Source organism: Scyliorhinus canicula, chromosome 5 (genome assembly GCF_902713615.1).
Source record: "Scyliorhinus canicula chromosome 5, sScyCan1.1, whole genome shotgun sequence".
NCBI classification, from domain to species: domain Eukaryota; kingdom Metazoa; phylum Chordata; class Chondrichthyes; order Carcharhiniformes; family Scyliorhinidae; genus Scyliorhinus; species Scyliorhinus canicula.
In genome coordinates, this window is record NC_052150.1 from 28,789,280 (window position 1) to 28,810,239 (window position 20,960).

Below are 20,960 nucleotides of genomic sequence, written 5' to 3' on the forward strand. Positions count from 1 at the left end.
GAAACCGGAGCACCCGGCGGTAACCCACGCAGACACGGAGAACGTGCAGACTTCACACAGACAGTGACCCAAGCTGGGAATCGAACCTGTGACCCTGGCGCTGTGAAGCAACAGTGCTACCCTCTGTGCTCATGCCAACTCATTCCCCCACCCACCACTCTTTGCCCTTACCTCCTCCAAGTCAATTTACCTAGTATCCATCATGGACAAAGTTCAGGAGCCATACTGACATAAAAAAATGTTGTCTGTTAATTATGTCACTTTAATGATTCTAAACAAAAGAAACACTAATTTATGAAAAACCATTCAATAAGTCAAGATTTCTTCGACTGATCTTATGAAAACGAACATTTCTGTACAATAACCACTTGTAGCTGTCAATCAAATTGCTCACTTAACAGGCACCCCACTGTGATAATGTTAGTTTGTAAAATTAGTAATCGCAGCACAAATTTTATAATGATACCCCTCAGGCTTATGTCGCCAGACTGAAATGAAATATCAAGTACTGATTTTTTTTTTAAACTCCAGGCTGTTAATAAATTTAAAGCTCAGCAGATTTAAGCCCATTGACAGCTTTGACAGATTTCGATTTATTGTCACGTGTACCAAGGTAGTGAAACGTATTGTTCTGCATGCAGTGCAGGCAGATCACTCCATACATGAAACACATGGAACAGAGGATAAACCCACAATGTAAATACATAGACATAGACATCGGGTGAAGCATATAGAATGTAGTGCTACAAAAGTAGAGAAGATGCAAAGAGTGATTAGTTCAGTCTATAAGAGGGCCATTCAGGATTCTGTTACAGCTGGGAAGAAGCTGTTTTTGAATCTATTGGTACGCGTTCTCAGACTTTTGTATCTTCTGCTTGATCAGTTTTGCCAGTTCCAACAAGTTTTGATGGTTCTGACAACTTTGAGAGTCCTTTGACAGCTTGACTTTTCTTTGATAGCTTCAGAATTCTTTGGCAGTTCTTTAGCAACTTGACAATTCTTTTTTCAGGTTTGACAATTCTTTGACAGCTTGACAGTCTTTGACACCTTGACAATTTCTTCTTTGACAGCTTGGCAGTTCTTGAACATCTTGACTAACAGTTTGACAGTTTTTCACCGCTTTTGACATTTCTTTGACAGCTATGACATGTTACAATGGGCTAATGTACTATTTACGCACTAACATGTTTACCTCTAACACGGATGGTATATTTTTTTCCGAATGGTGCCAAAGTTCTCCAAAAGGGTGCCCTACCTCTTCCAAAGGGTAGCTTGCATCTCCCAAAAGCATCACGGGACCGTATCCAAAGGGGCAGCATGGTCGCACAGTGGTTAGCATAGTTGCATCACAGCTCCATGGTCCCAGGTTCGATTCCCGGCTTGGGTCACTGTCTGTGCGGAATCTGCACATTCTCCCCGTGTCTGCGTGGGTTTCCTCTGGGTGCTCTGGTTTCCTGTTGCAGTCCAAAGACGTGCAGGTTAGGTGGATTGGCCATGATGAATTGCCCTTAGTGACCAAAAAGGTTAGGAGGGGTTATTGGTTACAGGGATAGGGTGGAAGTGAGGGCTTAAGTGGATCGGTGCAGACTCGATGGGCTGAATGGTCTCCTTCTGCACTGTATGTTCTATGTTTTATGTTCTAATGAACAAGGTTTGTGAATAAACACTTAAATGAAAGACACAAATAGGTGTGGATGAAAAGAGAGACCAAGGGATTATATAGCTATTGCCTGCAAGTCTGAGTGCCAGTAGATGGGATTCTAAGAAACACCAGGCATTATGGATTTTATAATTAGTGGCATAGAGTTCAAGAGGAAGCAGATAATGATGACCGTAAGTGCATAAACATTTAAAATGGAGAAAGATGCTGGGCTACAAGGATAGGGTGGGGCAGTGGGATTAATGTTGGATTGCTCTGATACTGAACTGGCATGGATACAATGTATGTCTGTAATTGAACTGTTTTGCATTTTGGACCCTTTTTACAGCGTTAGTATCTTTTAATCCATATTGGTAGTTTGACTTTTATGTTTTTGATATATTTATATAGGTGCATGGTGTGGAATCTAGAAATGATCTTCTGTATCTCGGTGAGCAGCCTGGCAAGGGAAGATTGAACAAGCCTTTGATTGCAATGCAGAAGATGCTTGTGCAAGAATGGATAGAGTGTGCCAGCCTGTATCACGGCATCAAATGTCAGTCATATCAACGCACTCCTTTATTAAGTTGCTGAAGTTACACCGAGAGATCTTGGTTGGTCGTATCAAGAACACAGAGTGTGTGCTGGACAATTTGATAAAACACGAATACATTTCTGGTGAAGAGGCTGAATTATCACAGCAGCATCCTACACAAGCAGCTAAGGTAATGACTCGCTGCACTTCACCTCAACGTTTGAAGTAAATATAGAAAGTGCTGGAAATACTCAGCAGGTCAGACAGCATTAGGGCTGCCAACTCAGAGTAAAGCTATTCCCGGAGAGGTTTTTCCCCCAAACTTGATGATGTCGTCGATTGACCTTTGACCCGTGAGTTATCAACCCATCCACAATTATGCCATCAATTTTTATTTTAGCATGAGTCAGGTCTCCCAGCTGAAAGCTTTCTCTAGTTTGGCTTTGTAATCGATGCAATTTTTTTAAGCCCAGCAGCAAAGCAAGAATCTGGAAGCCACACTCCATCCTTACCTCTCAGCCCCTTGGGTCTTTCCTATGAGCTGTCTATGGCCATCTGAGCTGGACTGGTGGGTATGAATTTCCCACGCAGGCAGGAGCAGTTAAAACTTCAGACGGTGGACCTTAATTGCTCACTCCTTTACCTCCTAGTATTACTGGCTCCTTTTCCTTGCTCTCAGTCTCAGCGCGAGGTTGGGTTGATTCGAGGCTCACTCGCTCCCTGGCTCAGTGCCGGACACTGGCAGCAGGTAAGCACTAGACAGGAACGTCGTGAGCACATTACGTGTGCACTGCTATGATCCAAGGGTTCTGTATCGCCTCGCTGCGCTTCCACGGGAAGTGAACCCAATCATCCATCACTGTTTAGTCAAATGGACTCTTGTTGCCGGAATTCAATCATTGCAATCCTGTCATTTTAAAATCTCCCAGACTGCTTTCTAAAGCCTCTGAGAGACCGAGGGCGAATCCAGTAAATCTCCCGGCCATTCTGCCAGGTTTAGCAATGATAGGCAGCATCTGTAGAGTGTGTAACGGGGTTAATTTCACGGATTGGTAATATTCCATCCAAAGCGTCTAGACATCAGAGTCGGTTCTGATGAAAGATCAGTGACTTTTGCTTCCCTCTCCATAGGTGTTGCCAGAACTGCTCAGTATTTCCAGCATTTTCTGTTTCTAATTTTAGATTTGCAGCTTTTGTTTCAATGTTTGAATTGTTTTTGCTAATCTCCTGTGGCATTGTGCTGATAAGTAGGAGGTTGTTTATTGGAAATTGATTTACTCGCCTGTCTTCAGAGATGTTTTGTCAAGACGCAGGCAGCATTAAATGTCTATGTTGAGATCTGGGTGTATCCAGGAGAAGGCCTAGGACTGTCAAGGGTGGTTTCAAGGTCCAGCAATATTTTGAGGTGGGACCCAGAATCTTGGAGTAAGGGAGCTTGTCCGGTCTACACTGGAGGAAGAGGTTCTGGAGTGTTGACCTGTGTCCGGAAGCATGTCCCATGAGCTTTCCAATGGTATCGAGTAACAACCCTGAGACACAAGTTTCAGTTTAAACAATCGATTTATTGCACAAAAGCCAAATTACTAACGAAATACTGTAATTACATAAACTAAAACTATTCTCGTTTGTGTGTGCATGTGATATTATCCGCCTGCCCTCAGGTTGATCAGGCCTGGTGTAGAGGTACTCCCTCGCCAAGCCTCACTTTGGACTGTCTTCTGGAGAGCTGGACCCAGCCTCTCTCTCTCTCTCTCTCTCTGAGTTCTCCTGCCTTGAACAGTCGTAAGCCTTCTTTTATCCTCTTGTCTTCCCAGCCACTGGAATTCAACTTATCAATCATATTGTACCGTTAATCAACTTTGCTCCAAGGCCCATCCCACTGAATGACCCGTAGTTAGCACCTCTTATCTCTGCTCCTATTCTATACAATAGGACAGGATGGGCCCACCTCCTGATTTCCGGCACCAAATATAATAGGTTCTGTCGTGATGTTGTTACAGTACAAAACTCTACAGACCATAATACACAGGCAGGATTCTTCCACCCCACCCACTGCAAGAAAGCCACAGGCGAGGCGGCGATAATGGAAAAATCTACTGACCTTGGGCGGGATTCTCCAGTCGATGGCCGAAGGCGGCTGGAGAATCCCGCCCCACATCTCGCAGTTTGTTTCCAGTGAGCTTGTTGTCTTTCAGGAATGTGATCAGCAGTCTCCAGTAATGAGATTAACTCCCTACTGGATATCACAGGAGTAATTACAGGGATTACAGAGAGAGAGGTTCAGGAAACTGTGAACACCAGGAAGGAGAGGAATGCGGGCATATTGGACACAGTTCACAAATCAGAGAGCACCAGAACCACATGTTAGGGATTTGTGAACACAGCAAGGAGCGTGAGGCCTTGCATTTGATTCTTTGTGGAACAAAATCGGACTGGTTGTAAAATGAGCACTTACCCAAGCCCTCTTCATTCCTGTGGGCTAGGCTAAAACTATCCCAATAATACAAGATATAAGAAAGAAATAAAGCTTTGTAAATTCAATCTTCAGTTTCTTTAAAACTGAAGAACCTCTCAGATCCTCACAATGAGAAGACATACCCTTGGATATCTTGCAATATAAAAAAGCATGCTGGGTAATTCTGTAAACCTTGGGCGACACATGGCACCATGGTGAGCATTGCTTCCTACGGTGCTGAGGACCCGGGTTCGCATCCCGGCCCAGGGTCACTGCCCATGTGAAGTTTACACATTCTTCCCGTGTCTGCGTGGGTATCACCTCCACAACTCAAAGATGTGAAGGGTAGGTAGACTGGCCAGATGAAATTACCTCTTAATTGGAAAAAATATAATTTATTTTTAAAATGAAATTCTGTAAACCACGCTGCTTAGGATGCACAGATTTGATTGGCAGCTCAGGCCATTTGTTCTGGGGTAAAAAATATCTGTGTACGGCCCAAGTCATTTGAAATAGTCAGCGGTCTTGAAGAAAGATCTTTGATGAAGAAATTAATATCCGGAAAAGGCAAGAAACTTAATCGTGTTGTTGCGAAATACGTAATTTCTTCATTTCGAATGAAATATTTCAAACTTTGTAAGACATTATGTTGTAATTTCAATTATTGGGGTAGGGGAGGGAAAGTACACAGGAAATTATTCAGCAAAGATGGTTGTGTGATTTGTTCAGTGTTAAATTTTCCCACATTCCTGAGGTTTTCCTTCCATGGAATTTCTGATGATATTTTCCACTATAAATGTTCACTCAAGAAGTGCTGCAGGAAATAATGTTTCTGAACAGATGCGTTTTGACGAATACAAAGAAGCACTGTGGTGCTCGGGTATTCCTGGGTCTCCAGTCCTGGCATCACAGAAAGAAAAGCGAGATCTTCTTGTACCTAACCATAATGGCGATGACCCGGATGCCTTTTCTTTTAAAATAAGGCTTTTAAAAAATTCATTCAATGTGGACATCGCTGGCTGGGCCAGCATTTGTTGCCCATCCTCGACTGCCCTTGCTAGAGTGGCTTGCTAGGTACCATGGGCAGCACGGTAGCATTGTGGATAGCACAATTGCTTCACAGCTCCAGGGTCCCAGGTTCGATTCCCGGCTTGGGTCACTGTCTGTGCGGAGTCTGCACATCCTCCCCGTGTGTGCATGGGTTTCCTCCGGTTTCCTCCCACAGTCCAAAGATGTACAGGTTAGGTGGATTGGCCATGATAAATTGCCCTTGGTGACCAAAATTTCCCTTAGTGTTGGGTGGGGTTACTGGGTTATGGGGATAGGGTGGAGGTGTTGACCTTGGGTAAGGTGCTCTTTCCAAGTGCCGGTGCAGACCTGATGGGCCAAATGGCCTCCTTCTGCACTGCAAATTCTATGATCTATGATTTCAGAGGGCAGCTAAGAGTTAACCACATTGCTGTGGATCTGGAGTCACATGTAGGCCAGGCCAGGTAAGGACGGCAGATTTCCATCCCTAAAGCACATTAGTGGTGTTATAGGCCAGGATTTAGAGAACCCCAAAGTGTATCATGGAGTTCACCTGACCCACAACTTTTAATTGATTGTGGTATGGGGAGCACACGGCCCACACTACAAGTGTGGTACAGCAGATGGAAAAGTATTTTTTAAAGAAAAACAATGTTTATTCTATGAACTCAAGTTAACCTGTTTAAAACATACAGTAAACATCTTATAATCATTAATTCAAATACAACTCCCAAAGAATACAACACTAAGTAATCCATAAACTGTCCTTTTAACATCCATAAGACTTAAAACACCTTTTACCAGAAGCAGATCAGGTTAAAGTTACTATTGTTATTAGTTTTAAATCACCAGGATCGACTTACAGACTTTAGATTACAGAGAGAAACTCATACACCTTCTGGCTGTGACTGCAGCTATCCAGCTCTGAAAACGAAACTAAAACACACCCTGCAGCAAACAGCCTAAAATGAAAGTAAAAAAACTGACAGACAGCCCAGCTCCACCCACTCTCTGACATCACTGCAGTGGTAAACATCTATTTCTTAAAGGTACTCTCACTACAGATATTTATATACATACCCATTTATAAACACGCATTTCTTAAAGGTACTCTCACATGATAGTGGACCAGATGGATTTTTACAACAATGGTTCAATGGTCATCATTAGACTTTAAATTCCAGATTTTCATTGAGTTAAAACTTAAATATCTGCCATGGTATGATTCGAACATAAGTCCACAGAGCTTTACCTTGCAGCTCTGGATCGATAGTGCAGTGACAATGCCACTCTGCCATTTTCTTCCAGATAAATGTCTCATGGGTAAAGGCAGACTCGCAATTAGCAATGCAGACCGAATATTTCCTGGCTTGACCGGCATGGTGGCACAGTGGTTATCACAGCTGCCTCAGGGAAGCACGGTGGCGCAATCGTTAGCATTGCTGCCTCACGGCAGGTTCAATCCCGGCTCTGGATCACTGTCCGTGTGGAGTTTGCACATTCTCCTCGTGTTTGCGTGGGTTTCGCCCCCACAACCCAAAGATATACAAGGTAGCTGGATTGGACATGCTAAATTGCCCCTTAATTGAAAAACAATGAATTGGTTACTCTAAATTTATTTTTTAAAAAGCACCGCTGCCACACAGCGCAAGGGAGCCGAGTTCGATTCCGACCTTGGCTGGCTGTCTGTGTGGAGTTTGTGCGTTCTCCCCATGTCTGAGTTGGGTTTCCTCCATTTGCTCCGGTTTTCCAAAGATGTGCAGGTTAGCTGGGTTGGCCCTGCCAAATTGCCCATCAGTATCCAAGGGTTGGGTGGGGTTATGGGATTACGACGATGGAGTGGGCCCATGTGGGGGTGCTTTTTCAGAGAGTCGGTGCAGACTTGATGGGCTGAATAGCCTCCTTCTATAGGAATTCTATGACTTCTTTAGCTGATCTCAACCTCCTGTACTCACAACCTCCTGTACTCACAACAATGTCCCTCAGCCCCAACATCAGAAGAGGACTCCATTCTGTACTGGTGTGGCATTTTTCTTTCCAATTGCCATGTTGCAGCAAGTTCAGGACTGCTTTGCTCTGAAGCCCACTAGGAACTGGGTTGAGGCTGTCCAAACTCACAGCGACCTTACATCCAGATTGATTTATGAATTCTGTTGAACGTCTGCGACATCCATTATGTTGTAACATGCTTTCTTTTAGGTACGAAAAATATTGGACCTGGTTGAGAGCAAAGGAGAAGAAACAGCAGAGTATTTCCTTCACGTCTTGTACCAGGCCAGTGAGGTTTACACCAACCTTAGCCCATGGTTGGAAGAAATACAATACCAGCCATCAGACCACATACGAACCAAATCAGTAATTATCACAGACGCTGGTAAGTATTTCTTTCATGCATTCAATCAAATAATTTATTATACATTTATTATCCTTTTGCCTTTTTCCATTATAACTCCTGAGGTGAACCTGTCGCACTGTAATTATACCTTCTCCCTGGTGGTTATATGCTGGGACAGTATTGACAGCCTGGCTAGTTCACGTGAGCAGTTAGCTAGAAACAGGGATATGGGACACATGGGGTTGGAGGGAGCCTCGGTGTCGCCAACGATCTGTGATAACCATCGGATCTCTCCGGGGGGGCTGGACGAGGGCTTTAGGAGGTGGCAGCGGGCAGGGATCACGGGATTTGGAGATCTTTTTATTGAGGAGGGCTTCCCGAGTTTGGAGGAGCTAGAGGAGGAATTTGAGTTGCCAGGCGGGAACGGGTTACGGTACCTGCAGGGACAGGATTTTGTTCGGAGGCAGGTCCCAAGCTTTCCGCACCGCCCACAAAGGGGGCTAAAGGACAAGGTGATGTCAAAAACAGGAGTCGGGGAGGGGAAGGTCTCGTAGGTATATAAGGAGCTGATGGAGTGGGAAAGAGTTCCAATAGGGGAGTTGAAGAGGAAGTGGGAAGAAGAGCTGGGAGGGGATTGTGGGTTGGGCTATGGGAGGAGGCCCTACGGAGAGTGAACGCATCCTCGTCATGTGGCAGGCTCAGCCTGATTCAATTCAAGGTGGTCCACAGGGCTCATATGACGGTGGCCCGGATGAGCAGGGTTTTTGAGGAGGTGGAGGACAGGTGTAGGCGCTGTGGGGGAAGTCCTGCAAATCATCTACACATGTTCTGGGCGTGTCCGAGGTTGAGGGGCTTTTGGCACGGATTTGCGGACGTCATGTCTGAGGTCCTGCAAGGGAGAATGACTCCGAGTCCAGAGGTGGCAATATTCAGAGTGTCGGAAGATCCGGGAGTACAGGGGTGGGGGGAGAGAGGCCGGCGTTTTGGCCTTTGCTTTGCTGGTCGCCCGGAGACGGATGCTGCTGGGATGGAGGGACTCGGAGCCTGCAAAGTTAGGGGTACGGGTAAGCGACATGGCAGGGTTTCTCAGGTTGGTGAAAATCAAATTTGCCTTCAGGGGTTCATTACAGGGGTTCGCTGGGAGGTGGCAGATGTTGATTGACACCTTTAAGAAAAATTAGTCTGTCAGCAATGGGTGATTGGGGGGTGGAGGGGAAAAAGGGGGGAAGCATGGAAGTGACGAATAAGGGTAGGAAAACCAACAAAGGGAGGGCCGTGAGACTGAGTGTTTATATGGACCATGTTGGTTGGGGTTTGTGTTTGGGGGGAGATGGCTATGTTATTGTGGGTTTTTTGTCTTTGTTGGATCTTTCCGTTTAAAAGTGTTAAAATTATAAATGCCTTAATAGAATATATTCTTAAAAAAAAGGGATATGGGGATTTGTAATACAAATAAAAAATGCTAACCACTATGCAATTTCCAAATTGTCCAATCATGCCCTGTCCTCTAATTTGCCTCCGCTCGCCTGACCTGAAGACGTGGCTTAACTTTTCCCTGCAACACATGAGGAGATTGACTAGATTATTATTAATTATAGAAACATAGAACATACAGTGCAGAAGGAGGCCATTCGGCCCATCGAGTCTACACCGACCCATTTAAGCTCTCACTTCCACCCTATCCCCCTAAGCCAATAACCCCCTCCTAACCTTTTTTTGGACACTGAGGGCAGTTTAGCATGGCCAATCCACCTAACCTGCACGTCTTTGGACTGTGGGAGGAAACCGGAGCACCCGGTGAAAACCCACGCAGACACAGGGAGAACGTGCAGACTCCACACAGCCAGTGACCCAGCAGGGAATTGAACCTGCGACCCTGGAGCTGTGAAGCAACTATGCTAACCACTGTGCTACCGTGCTACTATACAACACTTTGAACACTCTAATCTTCTGGATTGTATGCTTCTTTCTTTTTTCCCCTTGGCTTTCCTGTTCCCAACACCTGTGTAAAAAAAAGAAAACCAAATTTACAATTTGTACCTTATTTTGTTATAATTTCCCCCTCTGGCCACCTCCTCCCTGTGACCTTGTCATTTGCTTGTGCTCTTGATCATTGTTGGATAGAGTCTTAAAAAGACCAAGGGAGAATGAGGAACATAGGATAGTTCTTTCCAGGTTGCCAGTTTAGCTCAGTTGGCTAGACAGTTGGTTCATGATGCCGAGTGAGACCAACAGTGCAGGTTCAAATCCTGTACCGGCTGATGTTATTCATGAGGGGCCCATCCTCAACCTTGCCCCTCGCCTGAGGTGTGGTGATCCTCAGGTTATACCCTACCAGTCAGTTCTGTCTCTCTCTCAAAGGATCCTCTGGGACCATGGTGACTTTCACATTCTTTTCAAACCATACCCCTTAAGGTGACATTTGGAGATATTGGGCTGGATTCTCCGATTCTGGGACTATGTCCCCACGCCGGCGTGCGAACGGTGGCGTTTTACGCCAGAAACTGGCGCAAAAAGGCCACCGAATCCCCGTTTTGCTGGGGCCTAGCAGGCAGTCAGCGTAGAGCACCCAGCTCTAGCTGCCGATATGCCCCGGATAATTGCCGCGTCACTGCCCACTCATGCACATGACGGCGGCCTGCAGCAGCCGGGCCATGCAACATGGCGGCGGTCGCTCGCAGGCCCCAGCCCGCGAAATAGTCCCCCCTTTCAGGCGAATGGCGTGTCCCGGACAACTCCCCCATAGTGCCCCCAGCTCCGAATAATGTCCCCCTCTGCCTGTGGATTGGCACTCCCCCAACTGTGGCGCCGCTGGACTGAGTCCGCAGCCGCCATGCCGGGTTCCTGACGGGTGAGACCATGAGAGACCCACGCCATCGGGAACTCGGCCGGTCAGGGACGGAGCATCGGGGGTGGGCCTCAGGCAATATCCTACGGCCGTTGATATGTGCTACGTCACTTTGGAGGGGGCGGAGAATCGCAAAAGTGGCGCCGCCCCCGATTTGGTCGGAAACCTGGATTCTCTGGCCGATCGCCGAACACGATTTTGGCATCAGCGATCGGGGAATCCAGCCCCAGTACATTGAATTATGTAGAATGAGAAGCCACTCACTGACTGGGTCTATATAACCAATAATGACCCACATTAATCTCTCCTTATCCCTCTTCATTGAAATCTATCAGCATATCTTTCCATCTTTCTTCCCCAAGGATATAGCTAGCTTCTCCTTAGGTACCTGTACAAGAAGAATGAGTACAGCTTAACAGGATTGGGACTAATGTCCTCATGGGCAGCTTTGCTTGTGCTGTTGGGGGGAGTTTAAATTAGATTGGCCGGTGGGGGTGAGATCCTGATGGGAAGCTCCGAGAGGAGAGGAGAAAAACAGACAGTGGGAAGTTGAGAAGAATTGTCTGCTAGGGAGGATATATCAGAGAACAGTATCAAGGTAAATAGAATACTTGGAAAGTTTAAAAGAATGAGAGTAGGCAGCAATAGGTTCTTAAATAGGGTCAGAGTAAGGGGTGAGTGGTCACCAGCTCCCTTGAGTTCCACCCCTCTGGTGAAGCCACGTCTCGAAGTCAGCACATATGCATGTGCTGCCGACAAGTGAGCCGGGGCCCTCTGGCCTCAGTGCCCCCAGAGGATGACCGCCAAGACATTGAAGGCCACGGGACGTGGTAAGCAGCTGGCTGCCTCCACCTCAGATGTGCATCTTGGGGACACACCTAGACTTAGTGGTAGAGCTAGAAGGAGAAAGCTCATCAAGGATAACTGAGGGCACTGGGGGAGAGGGAGGGGTAGGTAGGGGGTCAGGGTGCTGGCGGTGGGGGAGGGAGCAGCACCATCGGGAGGGTAGGGAATTGTCAAACGCAATAAATACATTTGTGCACAACCTGTATGATGCCTCTGTCACCTTCCACAATGTGTGCCGACCTCCGAACCCTTGGCCCATCTCTCCAGGCATCTCCCCTCCCTGTGGCATTTATCCCACCTCCGGCCGTGGACATGTCTCCGGAGCTGTGCCCCAACCTCTGGGTGTTTGGATGTTGGCTGTTGCATGTGTGGTGTTGCCTTCCGCAGTGTTCAGACACAGTATCCATGCATCAAGGTGTGATTGGGATGCTAAGCAATGAATCCCACATGCTACATGGCCCACCCACCCATGGGGGTCCATTTGGGTTGTGTGAAGTGCTCAGTTAACCACGATTGCCAATTCCCTATTAGCGATAGTCTTCAGCCGCATGGCCGCTGGAAGGGATCAAGGCAAAGTGGGAGGAAGAGTTGGGAGAGGGTATGGAGGAGGGATTCTGGTGTGAGGTGCTCCGTAGGGTGAACCTTGTGTGCGAGGTTGGGGCTGAAACAGCTGAAGGTGGTGTATCGAGCACACCTTACAAGGGCTAGGATGAGCTGGCTCTTTGAGGGGGTAGAAGATGTGTGTGAACGTTCATATGTTTTGGTCCCGTCCAAAGCTGGAGGATTACTGGAAGGAGGTTTCTAGGGTAATCTCTAAAGTGGTGCATGTCAAACTGGACCCGAGCCCTCGGGAGGCCATATTCGGGGTATCGAACCAGCCGGGTGCAGAGGCAGATGTTGTAGCCTTCGCCTCGTTGATCGCCCAAAGGCAGATCCTGTTAGGGTGGAGATTAACCTCTCCACCCTGTGCCCTGGCGTGGTGGAGGGACCTGCTGGAATTCTTGACGCTTGAATAGGTCAAATTTGAACTGAGGGGAAGGATGGAGGGGCTCTACAATTCGTGGGCGTTGTTCATTATGGACTTTCGAGAATTGGATTATAATGAACATTGAGGGGGGGGGGTCTGGGAGGATTGGTGGGAGGGGGACTGTATGTGTTGATGGTGACTATGGGTGATTCCTGATTCCTTTTTGTCATTTGTTTATCTTAACATACGGGCTCATGTTTGGGGTTTGGTGGCAGGATGGGATTGTTGTTATTGATATGGGGGATTGACATTGCATTCGTTACTGATTATTGTTTATTGTTGGGTGTAAATTTGGGAGAAAATGTGAAAAAGGAGAATAAAAATATATTTTTCTAAGAAGGGTAACACTGTTGATGTGATGTACATGGATTTTCAAAAAGCATTTGCCACACAACAATGATGCATATAGTATTCCAGATTTTATTGATAGGGGAATTGGGTCCAAGAGTAATGGAGGTCATGTTGAACATGTATAAGACACTAGTTAGGGCTCATCTGGATGCCATATTTGAAGAAGAATGTGAAGGCATTGGAGCAAGTACAGAGAGGATTCACAAGAATGATTCCCTGGATAAGCAACTGTAGCTTTGAGAATAGACTGGAGAGGTTGGGATTGATTTCTTTGGAGAAAAGAAGCCTGAGAGGAGAGATATCCAAGGTTCTGAGGGGTATGGGCAGGGGGAATAGTGAGAAACGGTTCCCCCTCAATGGTGTTTGGAGTCTGCAATGTATTTCCTGAGAGTGAAGTGGAGACAGGATTGATTGGGCTATTCAAAAGTTAATTGTATTCCTGTCTGAAAATAAATAATTTGCGAGGTTACGGGGGGTAATGCAGAGGAGTGTGACTAGATAGGATGCTCTTTCAGAGAGAAATGTAGACTTGATGGGCCAAATGGCCTCCTTCTGCACTGTAAAGAACTGTGAAATACGTCTATGCTACTCACCTGAGTTTTTTCTGGTAGCCATTTTCACATTCTTACCACTCTTTGGGGCAAAGATTTATTCATAACAATTTATAATTATGGACCCTAGTTTTTGCCTCCCGAGAAGTGGAAATAATTTCTCTTCATCTCCCTTTCACTCCTTTTTTTTTCTTTTTTTAAATTTAAAGTGCTCAATTCTTTTTTTTCCAATGAAGGGGCAATTAAGCGTGGCTACCCCACCTACCCTGTACATCTTTTGGGCTGTGGGGGTGAGACCCATGCAGACACGGGGAGAATGTGCCAACTCCACACGGACAGTGACCCAGGGTCGGGATCGAACCTGAGATCTTGGCGCCATGAGGCAGCAGTGCTAACCACTGCACCACCATGCCACCCCGTCACCCTTTCACTCTATCCTTCTCTTTTCTAGAGTAAAGAATCACAGCCTGTTCAGCCTTCTGTGATAGATTTGACCTCTTAGTACTGTTAGCGACCTCATCAATTGCCCTAAGCAATAGGCAATAAATAGGCTTATCTGGATGACTACATTTTCAGGGTAATTGGTTGGCACAATAGCACAATGGTTAGCACAGTTGCTTCACAGCTTCAGGGTCCCAGGTTCGATTCCGGGCTTGGGTCACTGTCTGTGTAGAGTCTGCACGTTCTCCCCATGTCTGCATGGGTTTCCTCCGGTTGATCCGGTTTCCTCCAACAGTCCAAAGATGTGCAGGTTAGGTGCATTGGCCATACTAAATTGCCCTTGGTGTCCAAAAATGGTTGGGTGGGGTTGCAGGGTTATGGGGAGAGGGTGGAGGTGTGGGCTAGGGTCGGGTGCTCGTTCCAGGGGCCGAATGGCCTCCTTCTGCACTGTAAATTCCATGATTCTATGATCCTACGATAATAACTTTGCATTTCTTTTCTAGTCTGTCAGTACATTCAAAAGATTAAACATGATCTACGACAGGACACAAAGTTCGTCACTTCGTACGTCCAGAAAGAAGACACCTTGCTGGATGATACTTACACTGAGTCTCTTATGGAATTAATCAACGCTGTAAATGAAACTAAAGGAAATATTTCCCACTTGGAGGATTTGTTCAGTGACACTGGAGTCATCAATGAAGATGCAGAAACAGTCTTTGTAACTGGTGATGCTGGGATTGGCAAGACCATACTGCTCCAGAGACTTCAGAACTTGTGGTCCAAAGGGGAGCTCTGTGCTGATGTGAAATTCTTCTTCAAATTCAGATGTCGAATTTTCAATAGCTTTAAGGAGGAAGATAAGATCTCTCTCAGAGATCTACTGTTCAAATATAACTGTTACCCTGACAAAGATGCTGATGAGATATTCAGCTACATCCGCCAACACCCAGCTTCTGTCCTCTTCACACTGGACGGGTTTGATGAAATCAATGTTGACTGTGACCTCAGTGACATCCCTGACATCTCCTCGCCCTTTGAACCCACGCACCCTGTGGCCCTTTTGATGAATCTTCTCCGAGGAAGACTATTAAAAAGTTCCATAAAAATATTGACAGCAAGAACGGGCACAAATCTACCGTTGAGAATGGTGAGAAAGAGAGTGGCACTGAAAGGCTTTTCCAAGGACCATTTACTGCGATATTCAAAGAAATTCTTCAAAAACAAACCACATCAAACCTCAGTTTTCACCCAGCTGGAGGCGAACCCTCACCTGTGCAGTCTGTGCTCAGTGCCGTTGTTTTGTTGGATTATATTTAAATGTTATGAACACTTTCAGGCCACATGTAGCTCTCAGCAGCTGCTGGGCTACATTACATTGACTGACGTCTATCTGTTGATGTTGGAGGTTTTCCTAAACCGTTCTTCCAAAGCAGGATTGAACAAAAGAAACAAAAGTCAAAATGAAACATTCAAAGCCAAGAGGGATACATTAATGAGATTGGGCAAATTAGCAAAAGAGGGGATTGAAAACAGCAACTTCATCTTTAGTCAGGAGCAAATCACAGCGGCTGGCATCTCAGAGGAGGATTTACAGTTGGGTTTTGTCAAGAATACGGGCCATTACGACGGATGTGGGAACCAATCAACTTATGAGTTCCTTCACTTGACCCTGCAGTCATTTTTTGCTGCCTTTTCCTTGGTTGTGGATGAGGAAATTAGTGCGAAGGAACTCATTAAGTTTTTTTCCAAATGTGACAGCTACTTGACTGGTGCCCGAACCAATGTTCTTTTGCTAAGATGCTTGGGCTACAGCACACACCACAGAAAAGATCCATTTGAAACAAATGAACATTTACAGTTCACGACGCTTTTCCTCTGCGGCCTATTGTCTAAGACTAAGAGGGACCTGTTTAAACATTTGGCTTCCACGGGAAGCGTCCAAAGGAAGCACTCGGCACTCAAGGCCTACCTTGCCGACTGTGTGAAGGTGCACTTAAAGAATCTTCCGAAAGCGGCTTTTGAAGAATTTTGTAGAGTGCAAGTCTTGCCCCGGTTTATCTGGTTGCTGCGCTACATTTTTGAAACCCAGAGTGAAGCAATTGCCAATCTTGCAGCTAAAGGGATTTGCGCTGATTATATCAAGCTCACGTTTTGCAATGCCTTCTCTGCTGACTGCAGTGCCATTGCCAATATTTTGCGCCACCGTAAAAAATCAATTGCTCTTGAACTGGACAACAATAATATCAATGACTATGGAGTGAAAGAACTCATTCCTTGTTTTGATAAACTCACAGTGGTTAGGTATGTTTTCCGATATTTTCTTCCATTCTTCGTCAAAGTATTTGTTGTGTCCTTCGATTAGAAGGAAAAAGAATGTCAGGATGTCAGATTACCTCAAAGTGCTTCCCAGCCGGTGAAGTACTTCTATAGTGTGGCTATTGCTGTAATGTAGTAAAACATGACAGAGAGTTTACACAGACCAAGCTCCCACAGACAGTGATAAATGACCAGATGTCTGTTCTTTAAATATTGTTGCTTGAGGGATAGAAATTGGCAGGACACTGTTGAGAACTCCCCTGATCGTCTTCAAAATAGTGTTCTAGTACCTTCTGTGCCCTACTGAGAGGATAGCTGGGGGATGGGGGGCAGCTCATTTTATCATCCATGTGAAGGATGGCTCCTTTGACTGTACAGGTTTCCCTGATAGAACTTGCATAAACATAGCATCTTTTGTGCATTACCCAAAGTATGCTACAGCCAATTAATTAGAATGCATAGAATCCCTGCAGTGCAGGAAGAGGCCATTTGGCCCATCGTCTCTGCACTGACCCTCCGTAAGTGCCCCCATGTCCACTCCCCCGCCCTATTTCCACAACCCCACCCAACCTGCATATATTTGAACACCAAGGGCAATTGTTTAGCATGGCCAATCCACCTCGCTTGCACATCTGTGAACAGTGGGAGGAAACTGGAGCACCTGGAGGAACCCCAGGCAGACACAGGGAGAACGTGCAAACACCACACAGTCACCCAAGGCCGGAATTGAACCCGGGGCCCTGGTGCTGTGAGGCATCAGTGTATATTTTTATTTAAAGTACGCAATTGTTTTCTTTTCCCTATTAAGGGGCAGTTTGGCGTGGCCAATTCACCTACTCTGCACATCTTTTGGGTTGTGGGGGTGAGACACATAAAGACACGGGGAGAATGTGTAAACTCCACACGGACAGTGACCCGGGGCCGGGATCGAACCCGGGTCCTCAGCGCAGTGAGGCAGCAGTGCTAACCACTGTGGCACCATGCTGCAAAATTACTTTTGAACTATAATCGCTGTTATCCTGTTAGGAAATATGACACTCAATTTTACACAGCAATGCCCCACAAACATCAAATTAAACAAATGCCATGTTAATCTGTTTCGTGAGCGGGAATAATAGTGTCCACCTGAGCAAGCAAATGGGGCCTCAATTTAACAGTTCATCCGAGATGTGATGATACATAACCCCCACAGTACTCTGCTAAAATGTCAGACTGGTTTACCTGTTCAGGTTTCTGGACTCTGGGAGGAATTTTATGCACTCCCCCCACCCCACCTGCATTTTCTGGCTGCGGAAGCGGCTCGCCATTGTCCGCTGGCAGGATCTTCTGGTCCTCCCGCCGGGATACCGGCCTTCGGAGGTTGGAAAATCCCGCTGACAGGAAGGGCCAGAAAGTCCTGTACTATGATTTGAACGCACAGCCTCTGACTCAAACTGCAAACCAAGTTGACAGACAAAGGCTCTATCCATCTTGCATGTTAAAGGTGCATTCTTCAAGAGCTGAAATATTCAATAAAATGACTTAAAGCACAGAGTCTTGCATGACAGAAGGAGGCCATACGACCCACTGCTCCTGTGCCAGCTCTATGAGAGAGCTGTCCATTTAGAGCCATTCCTCTATTCTTTCCCCATAATCCTGTTAATGGTTCCTTTTCCGGTACTAATCCAAATTCTTTTTGAAAGTTACTATTCAATCTACTTCCACCAACATTTTGCGCAGCACATTACACATCATATCAACAAAAATAAAAATCCTTCCCTCCTCTCTGGGCTTTGTTTCAAGCTATCTTAAATCTATTTCTTTTGGCTTTCAATCCTCCTGCCAATGGAAACAATTTCTCCCTCTACGAAAGTCCCACATAATTTTGACAGCCTCTATAAAATCTCTCTTTGGCTTTCTCTGGTGCAATTCCACAGTCTAACATTTCTGCTGTCCCCAGGGAAACCAAGGATTAAAAAACGAGGGGAGATTTGAGCTGTTTTCACTATAAACCAGAAGCCATTAATTAAGTTTGAAAATCAACATAATCTCTGTCTTGAGAATAATGCCTCAGAATGGGCAGCATTCTCAGTAAGAAAATGCCACATGTTTTGTGATGTTTCCCTTGTTGCAATCATCGAGGCATCCTCAATTTCTGGCCTGCGATTACTCCCCAAATCTGAATTTGCACCCAGTCTCATTCACCCATCAGTCCTGTATTCACTGATCCGTGTGCGCTCCCAGTCCAGCAGCATCACGATTTTAAAAATTCTCTTAACTCAATGCCTGTCCCTATCGCTGTAACCTTCTTGAGCCCTCCAACCCTCCAAGACCTTTGCATTTTCTATTTTTGGCTTCTTGTTTCTCCTTGATGTTAGTCACCCCCACAACCAGCTAGAGCTCTGAAATTCCCTCCAGAAACTTCTCCACCTCCCTCTCTTTCTTTAAGACATTCCATTAAACCTACCCTTTTCACCAAGCTTTGACCACCTGCCCTACTTCCCCTCTTGGTGTCAGTTTTTGTGTGACTCCACTTCTATAACAGGCATTAAAGATGTGTTAGAAACGCAAGCTGCTGTGAAAAACCAGCAACAAAATGAGGAGGAACTGTGAAAACAAGTATTCTGTGATTCCTTTGACTTCTATAGCACTACAGGAGGTTGGTTAGCTCAGTTGGATGGCTGCTTTGTGATGCAGAGTGATGCCTACAGCATGTGTTCGATTCCCGTATCGGCTAAGGTTATTCGTGAAGGCCTTGCTTCTCAACCTGACTCCTCGCCTGAGACATAGTAACCATGAGGTTAAATCACCGGCACGGTGTCACAATGGTTAGCATTGTTGCCTCAGGACCCGGGTTCGATCCCGGCCCCGGGTCACTGTCCGTGTGGAGTTTGCACATTCTCCCCGTATCCGCATGAGTCTCACCCCCACAACCCAATTGTCCCCTAATTGGGAAAAAAAAAGAATTGGATACTCTAAATCTTTTTTTTTAAAGCTAAATCACCACCATAGAATTCCTTTAGTGCAGAACGAGGCCATTCGGCCCATCACGTCTGTACTGACTCTCTGAACGAGTACCCTACCTAGGCCCACTTCCCCACCCTATCCCCGTAACCCCACCTAACCTACACATCTTTGGACACAAAGCGACAATTTAGCATGGCTAATTCACCGAACCTGCAAATCTTTGGATGATGGGGACCCGGAGGAAACGTACACAGGCACGGGGAGATGAAAACTTCACGGTCAGCCAAGGCCAGAATTGAACCTGGGTCCCTGGTGGTGCGAGGCAGCAGTGCTAACCATTCTGCCATCATGCCATCAACACTCACTCAAAGGGGAGAGCAACCAATGGCCTTCGGGGGCTGTGGTAACATTTATAGCACGACACTGTTATTGCGTTATATAGATGTGTTCAGAAAAGTGCTTTGGTAGCTATTGTTTGAATAAAAAGTAATTGGAAAGGTGTGAAAGGATATTCAGAATGGCAAGGATGAAGACATGAGGATTGGATAGAAATGTTTACACACGACCTTGATTCAAAACAGAGAATTTTGTATTTCACGAATTACCCTTAATTATCGGCATTAGAGGAGGGAGGCTGAACAATTTCTCATCCATCTCAAGTTGTTCTTTTCTGTTGTGTTGGAACGGCCATTTTATGCGGAACTACCTCCTGTTACAATTATGGCTATAAGATCAGAAACAACAAAGTATCAGTTAACGCCAAGGAAACATTGCAGTTTTTCTCTGATATGTGGAGTACTCATTCAGAATTCTTTCATGCCCGAAATTTACTACGAAATACACTCATTGTAGTTGCCTTCCTTAAAGAATGTAATCATTTGTAATAATTAAATTAACCATGCAACACGCTCTCGGATCCTGACAAAAACGTCTGCAATTTGGGAGGCAAAGTTAATTGGAGCTATGCTGCAGTGCGTGCAGAAAATGGGAGATGTAAAGTAGAGATGCTATAGCACCACCACTGTCTGGTGGGTGTTAGTAGAATGCAGCAAGTCTATAGAGGCAAATTCCATTATAAATGTGGACAGAGGAACATACTTATAATAGAAAAGGTTGACACAGAAATATGACAATTAAGTCACACTGCTGCTTGTCGGAGTTTGCTGTACACAAATTGCTTTATTGCATTTTCTACTTTACAAGACGGACCACACTCCAGAAGCACTTCACTGGTTGTAAAGTGTTTAGGGGTATCCTGAGGTAGTCACAGCACAATATGAATGCAAGTCTTTTTTTTCCATTCTTATCTAATACACCGACAGAGTATTGTTTTACATACTTACTTATCCACACAAATACATATATAATTGCAGTAAAGTTTTTCGAGAAAATAATAATAATCTTTATTAATGCCGCAAGTAGGCTTACATTAACGCCGCAATGAAGTTTCTGTGAAAAGCCCCTAGTCGCCACACTCCGCCACCAATCGGGTACACTGAGGGAGAATTCAGAATGTCCAATTCACCCAACAAGCACGTCTTTTGGGACTTGTGGGAGGAAACCAGAGCACCCGGAGGAAACCCACGCAGAGATGGGCAGAACATGTAGACTCCGCACAGACAGTGACCCAAGCCGGGA

At 45.7% G+C, this 20,960-nt stretch overlaps 1 protein-coding gene across 8 annotated transcripts in view; it reads left to right on the plus strand.

The window, feature by feature from the left end:
* The window catches only part of nod1 (nucleotide-binding oligomerization domain containing 1), an 88,214-nt gene that overhangs the window by 42,409 nt on the left and 24,845 nt on the right, over positions 1–20,960 (plus strand). For all 8 annotated transcript variants that reach the window (XR_005460622.1, XM_038796828.1, XM_038796827.1 and 5 more), the window contains exons 2-4: positions 2,051–2,364; positions 7,858–8,032; positions 14,561–16,361. Coding sequence is in view for 7 of the 8 variants with exons in the window: in XM_038796828.1 (XP_038652756.1) it covers positions 2,158–2,364; positions 7,858–8,032; positions 14,561–16,361 (2,183 nt within the window). In the remaining variant the exon portion in view is untranslated. The remainder of the gene's footprint in view (positions 1–2,050; positions 2,365–7,857; positions 8,033–14,560; positions 16,362–20,960) is intronic.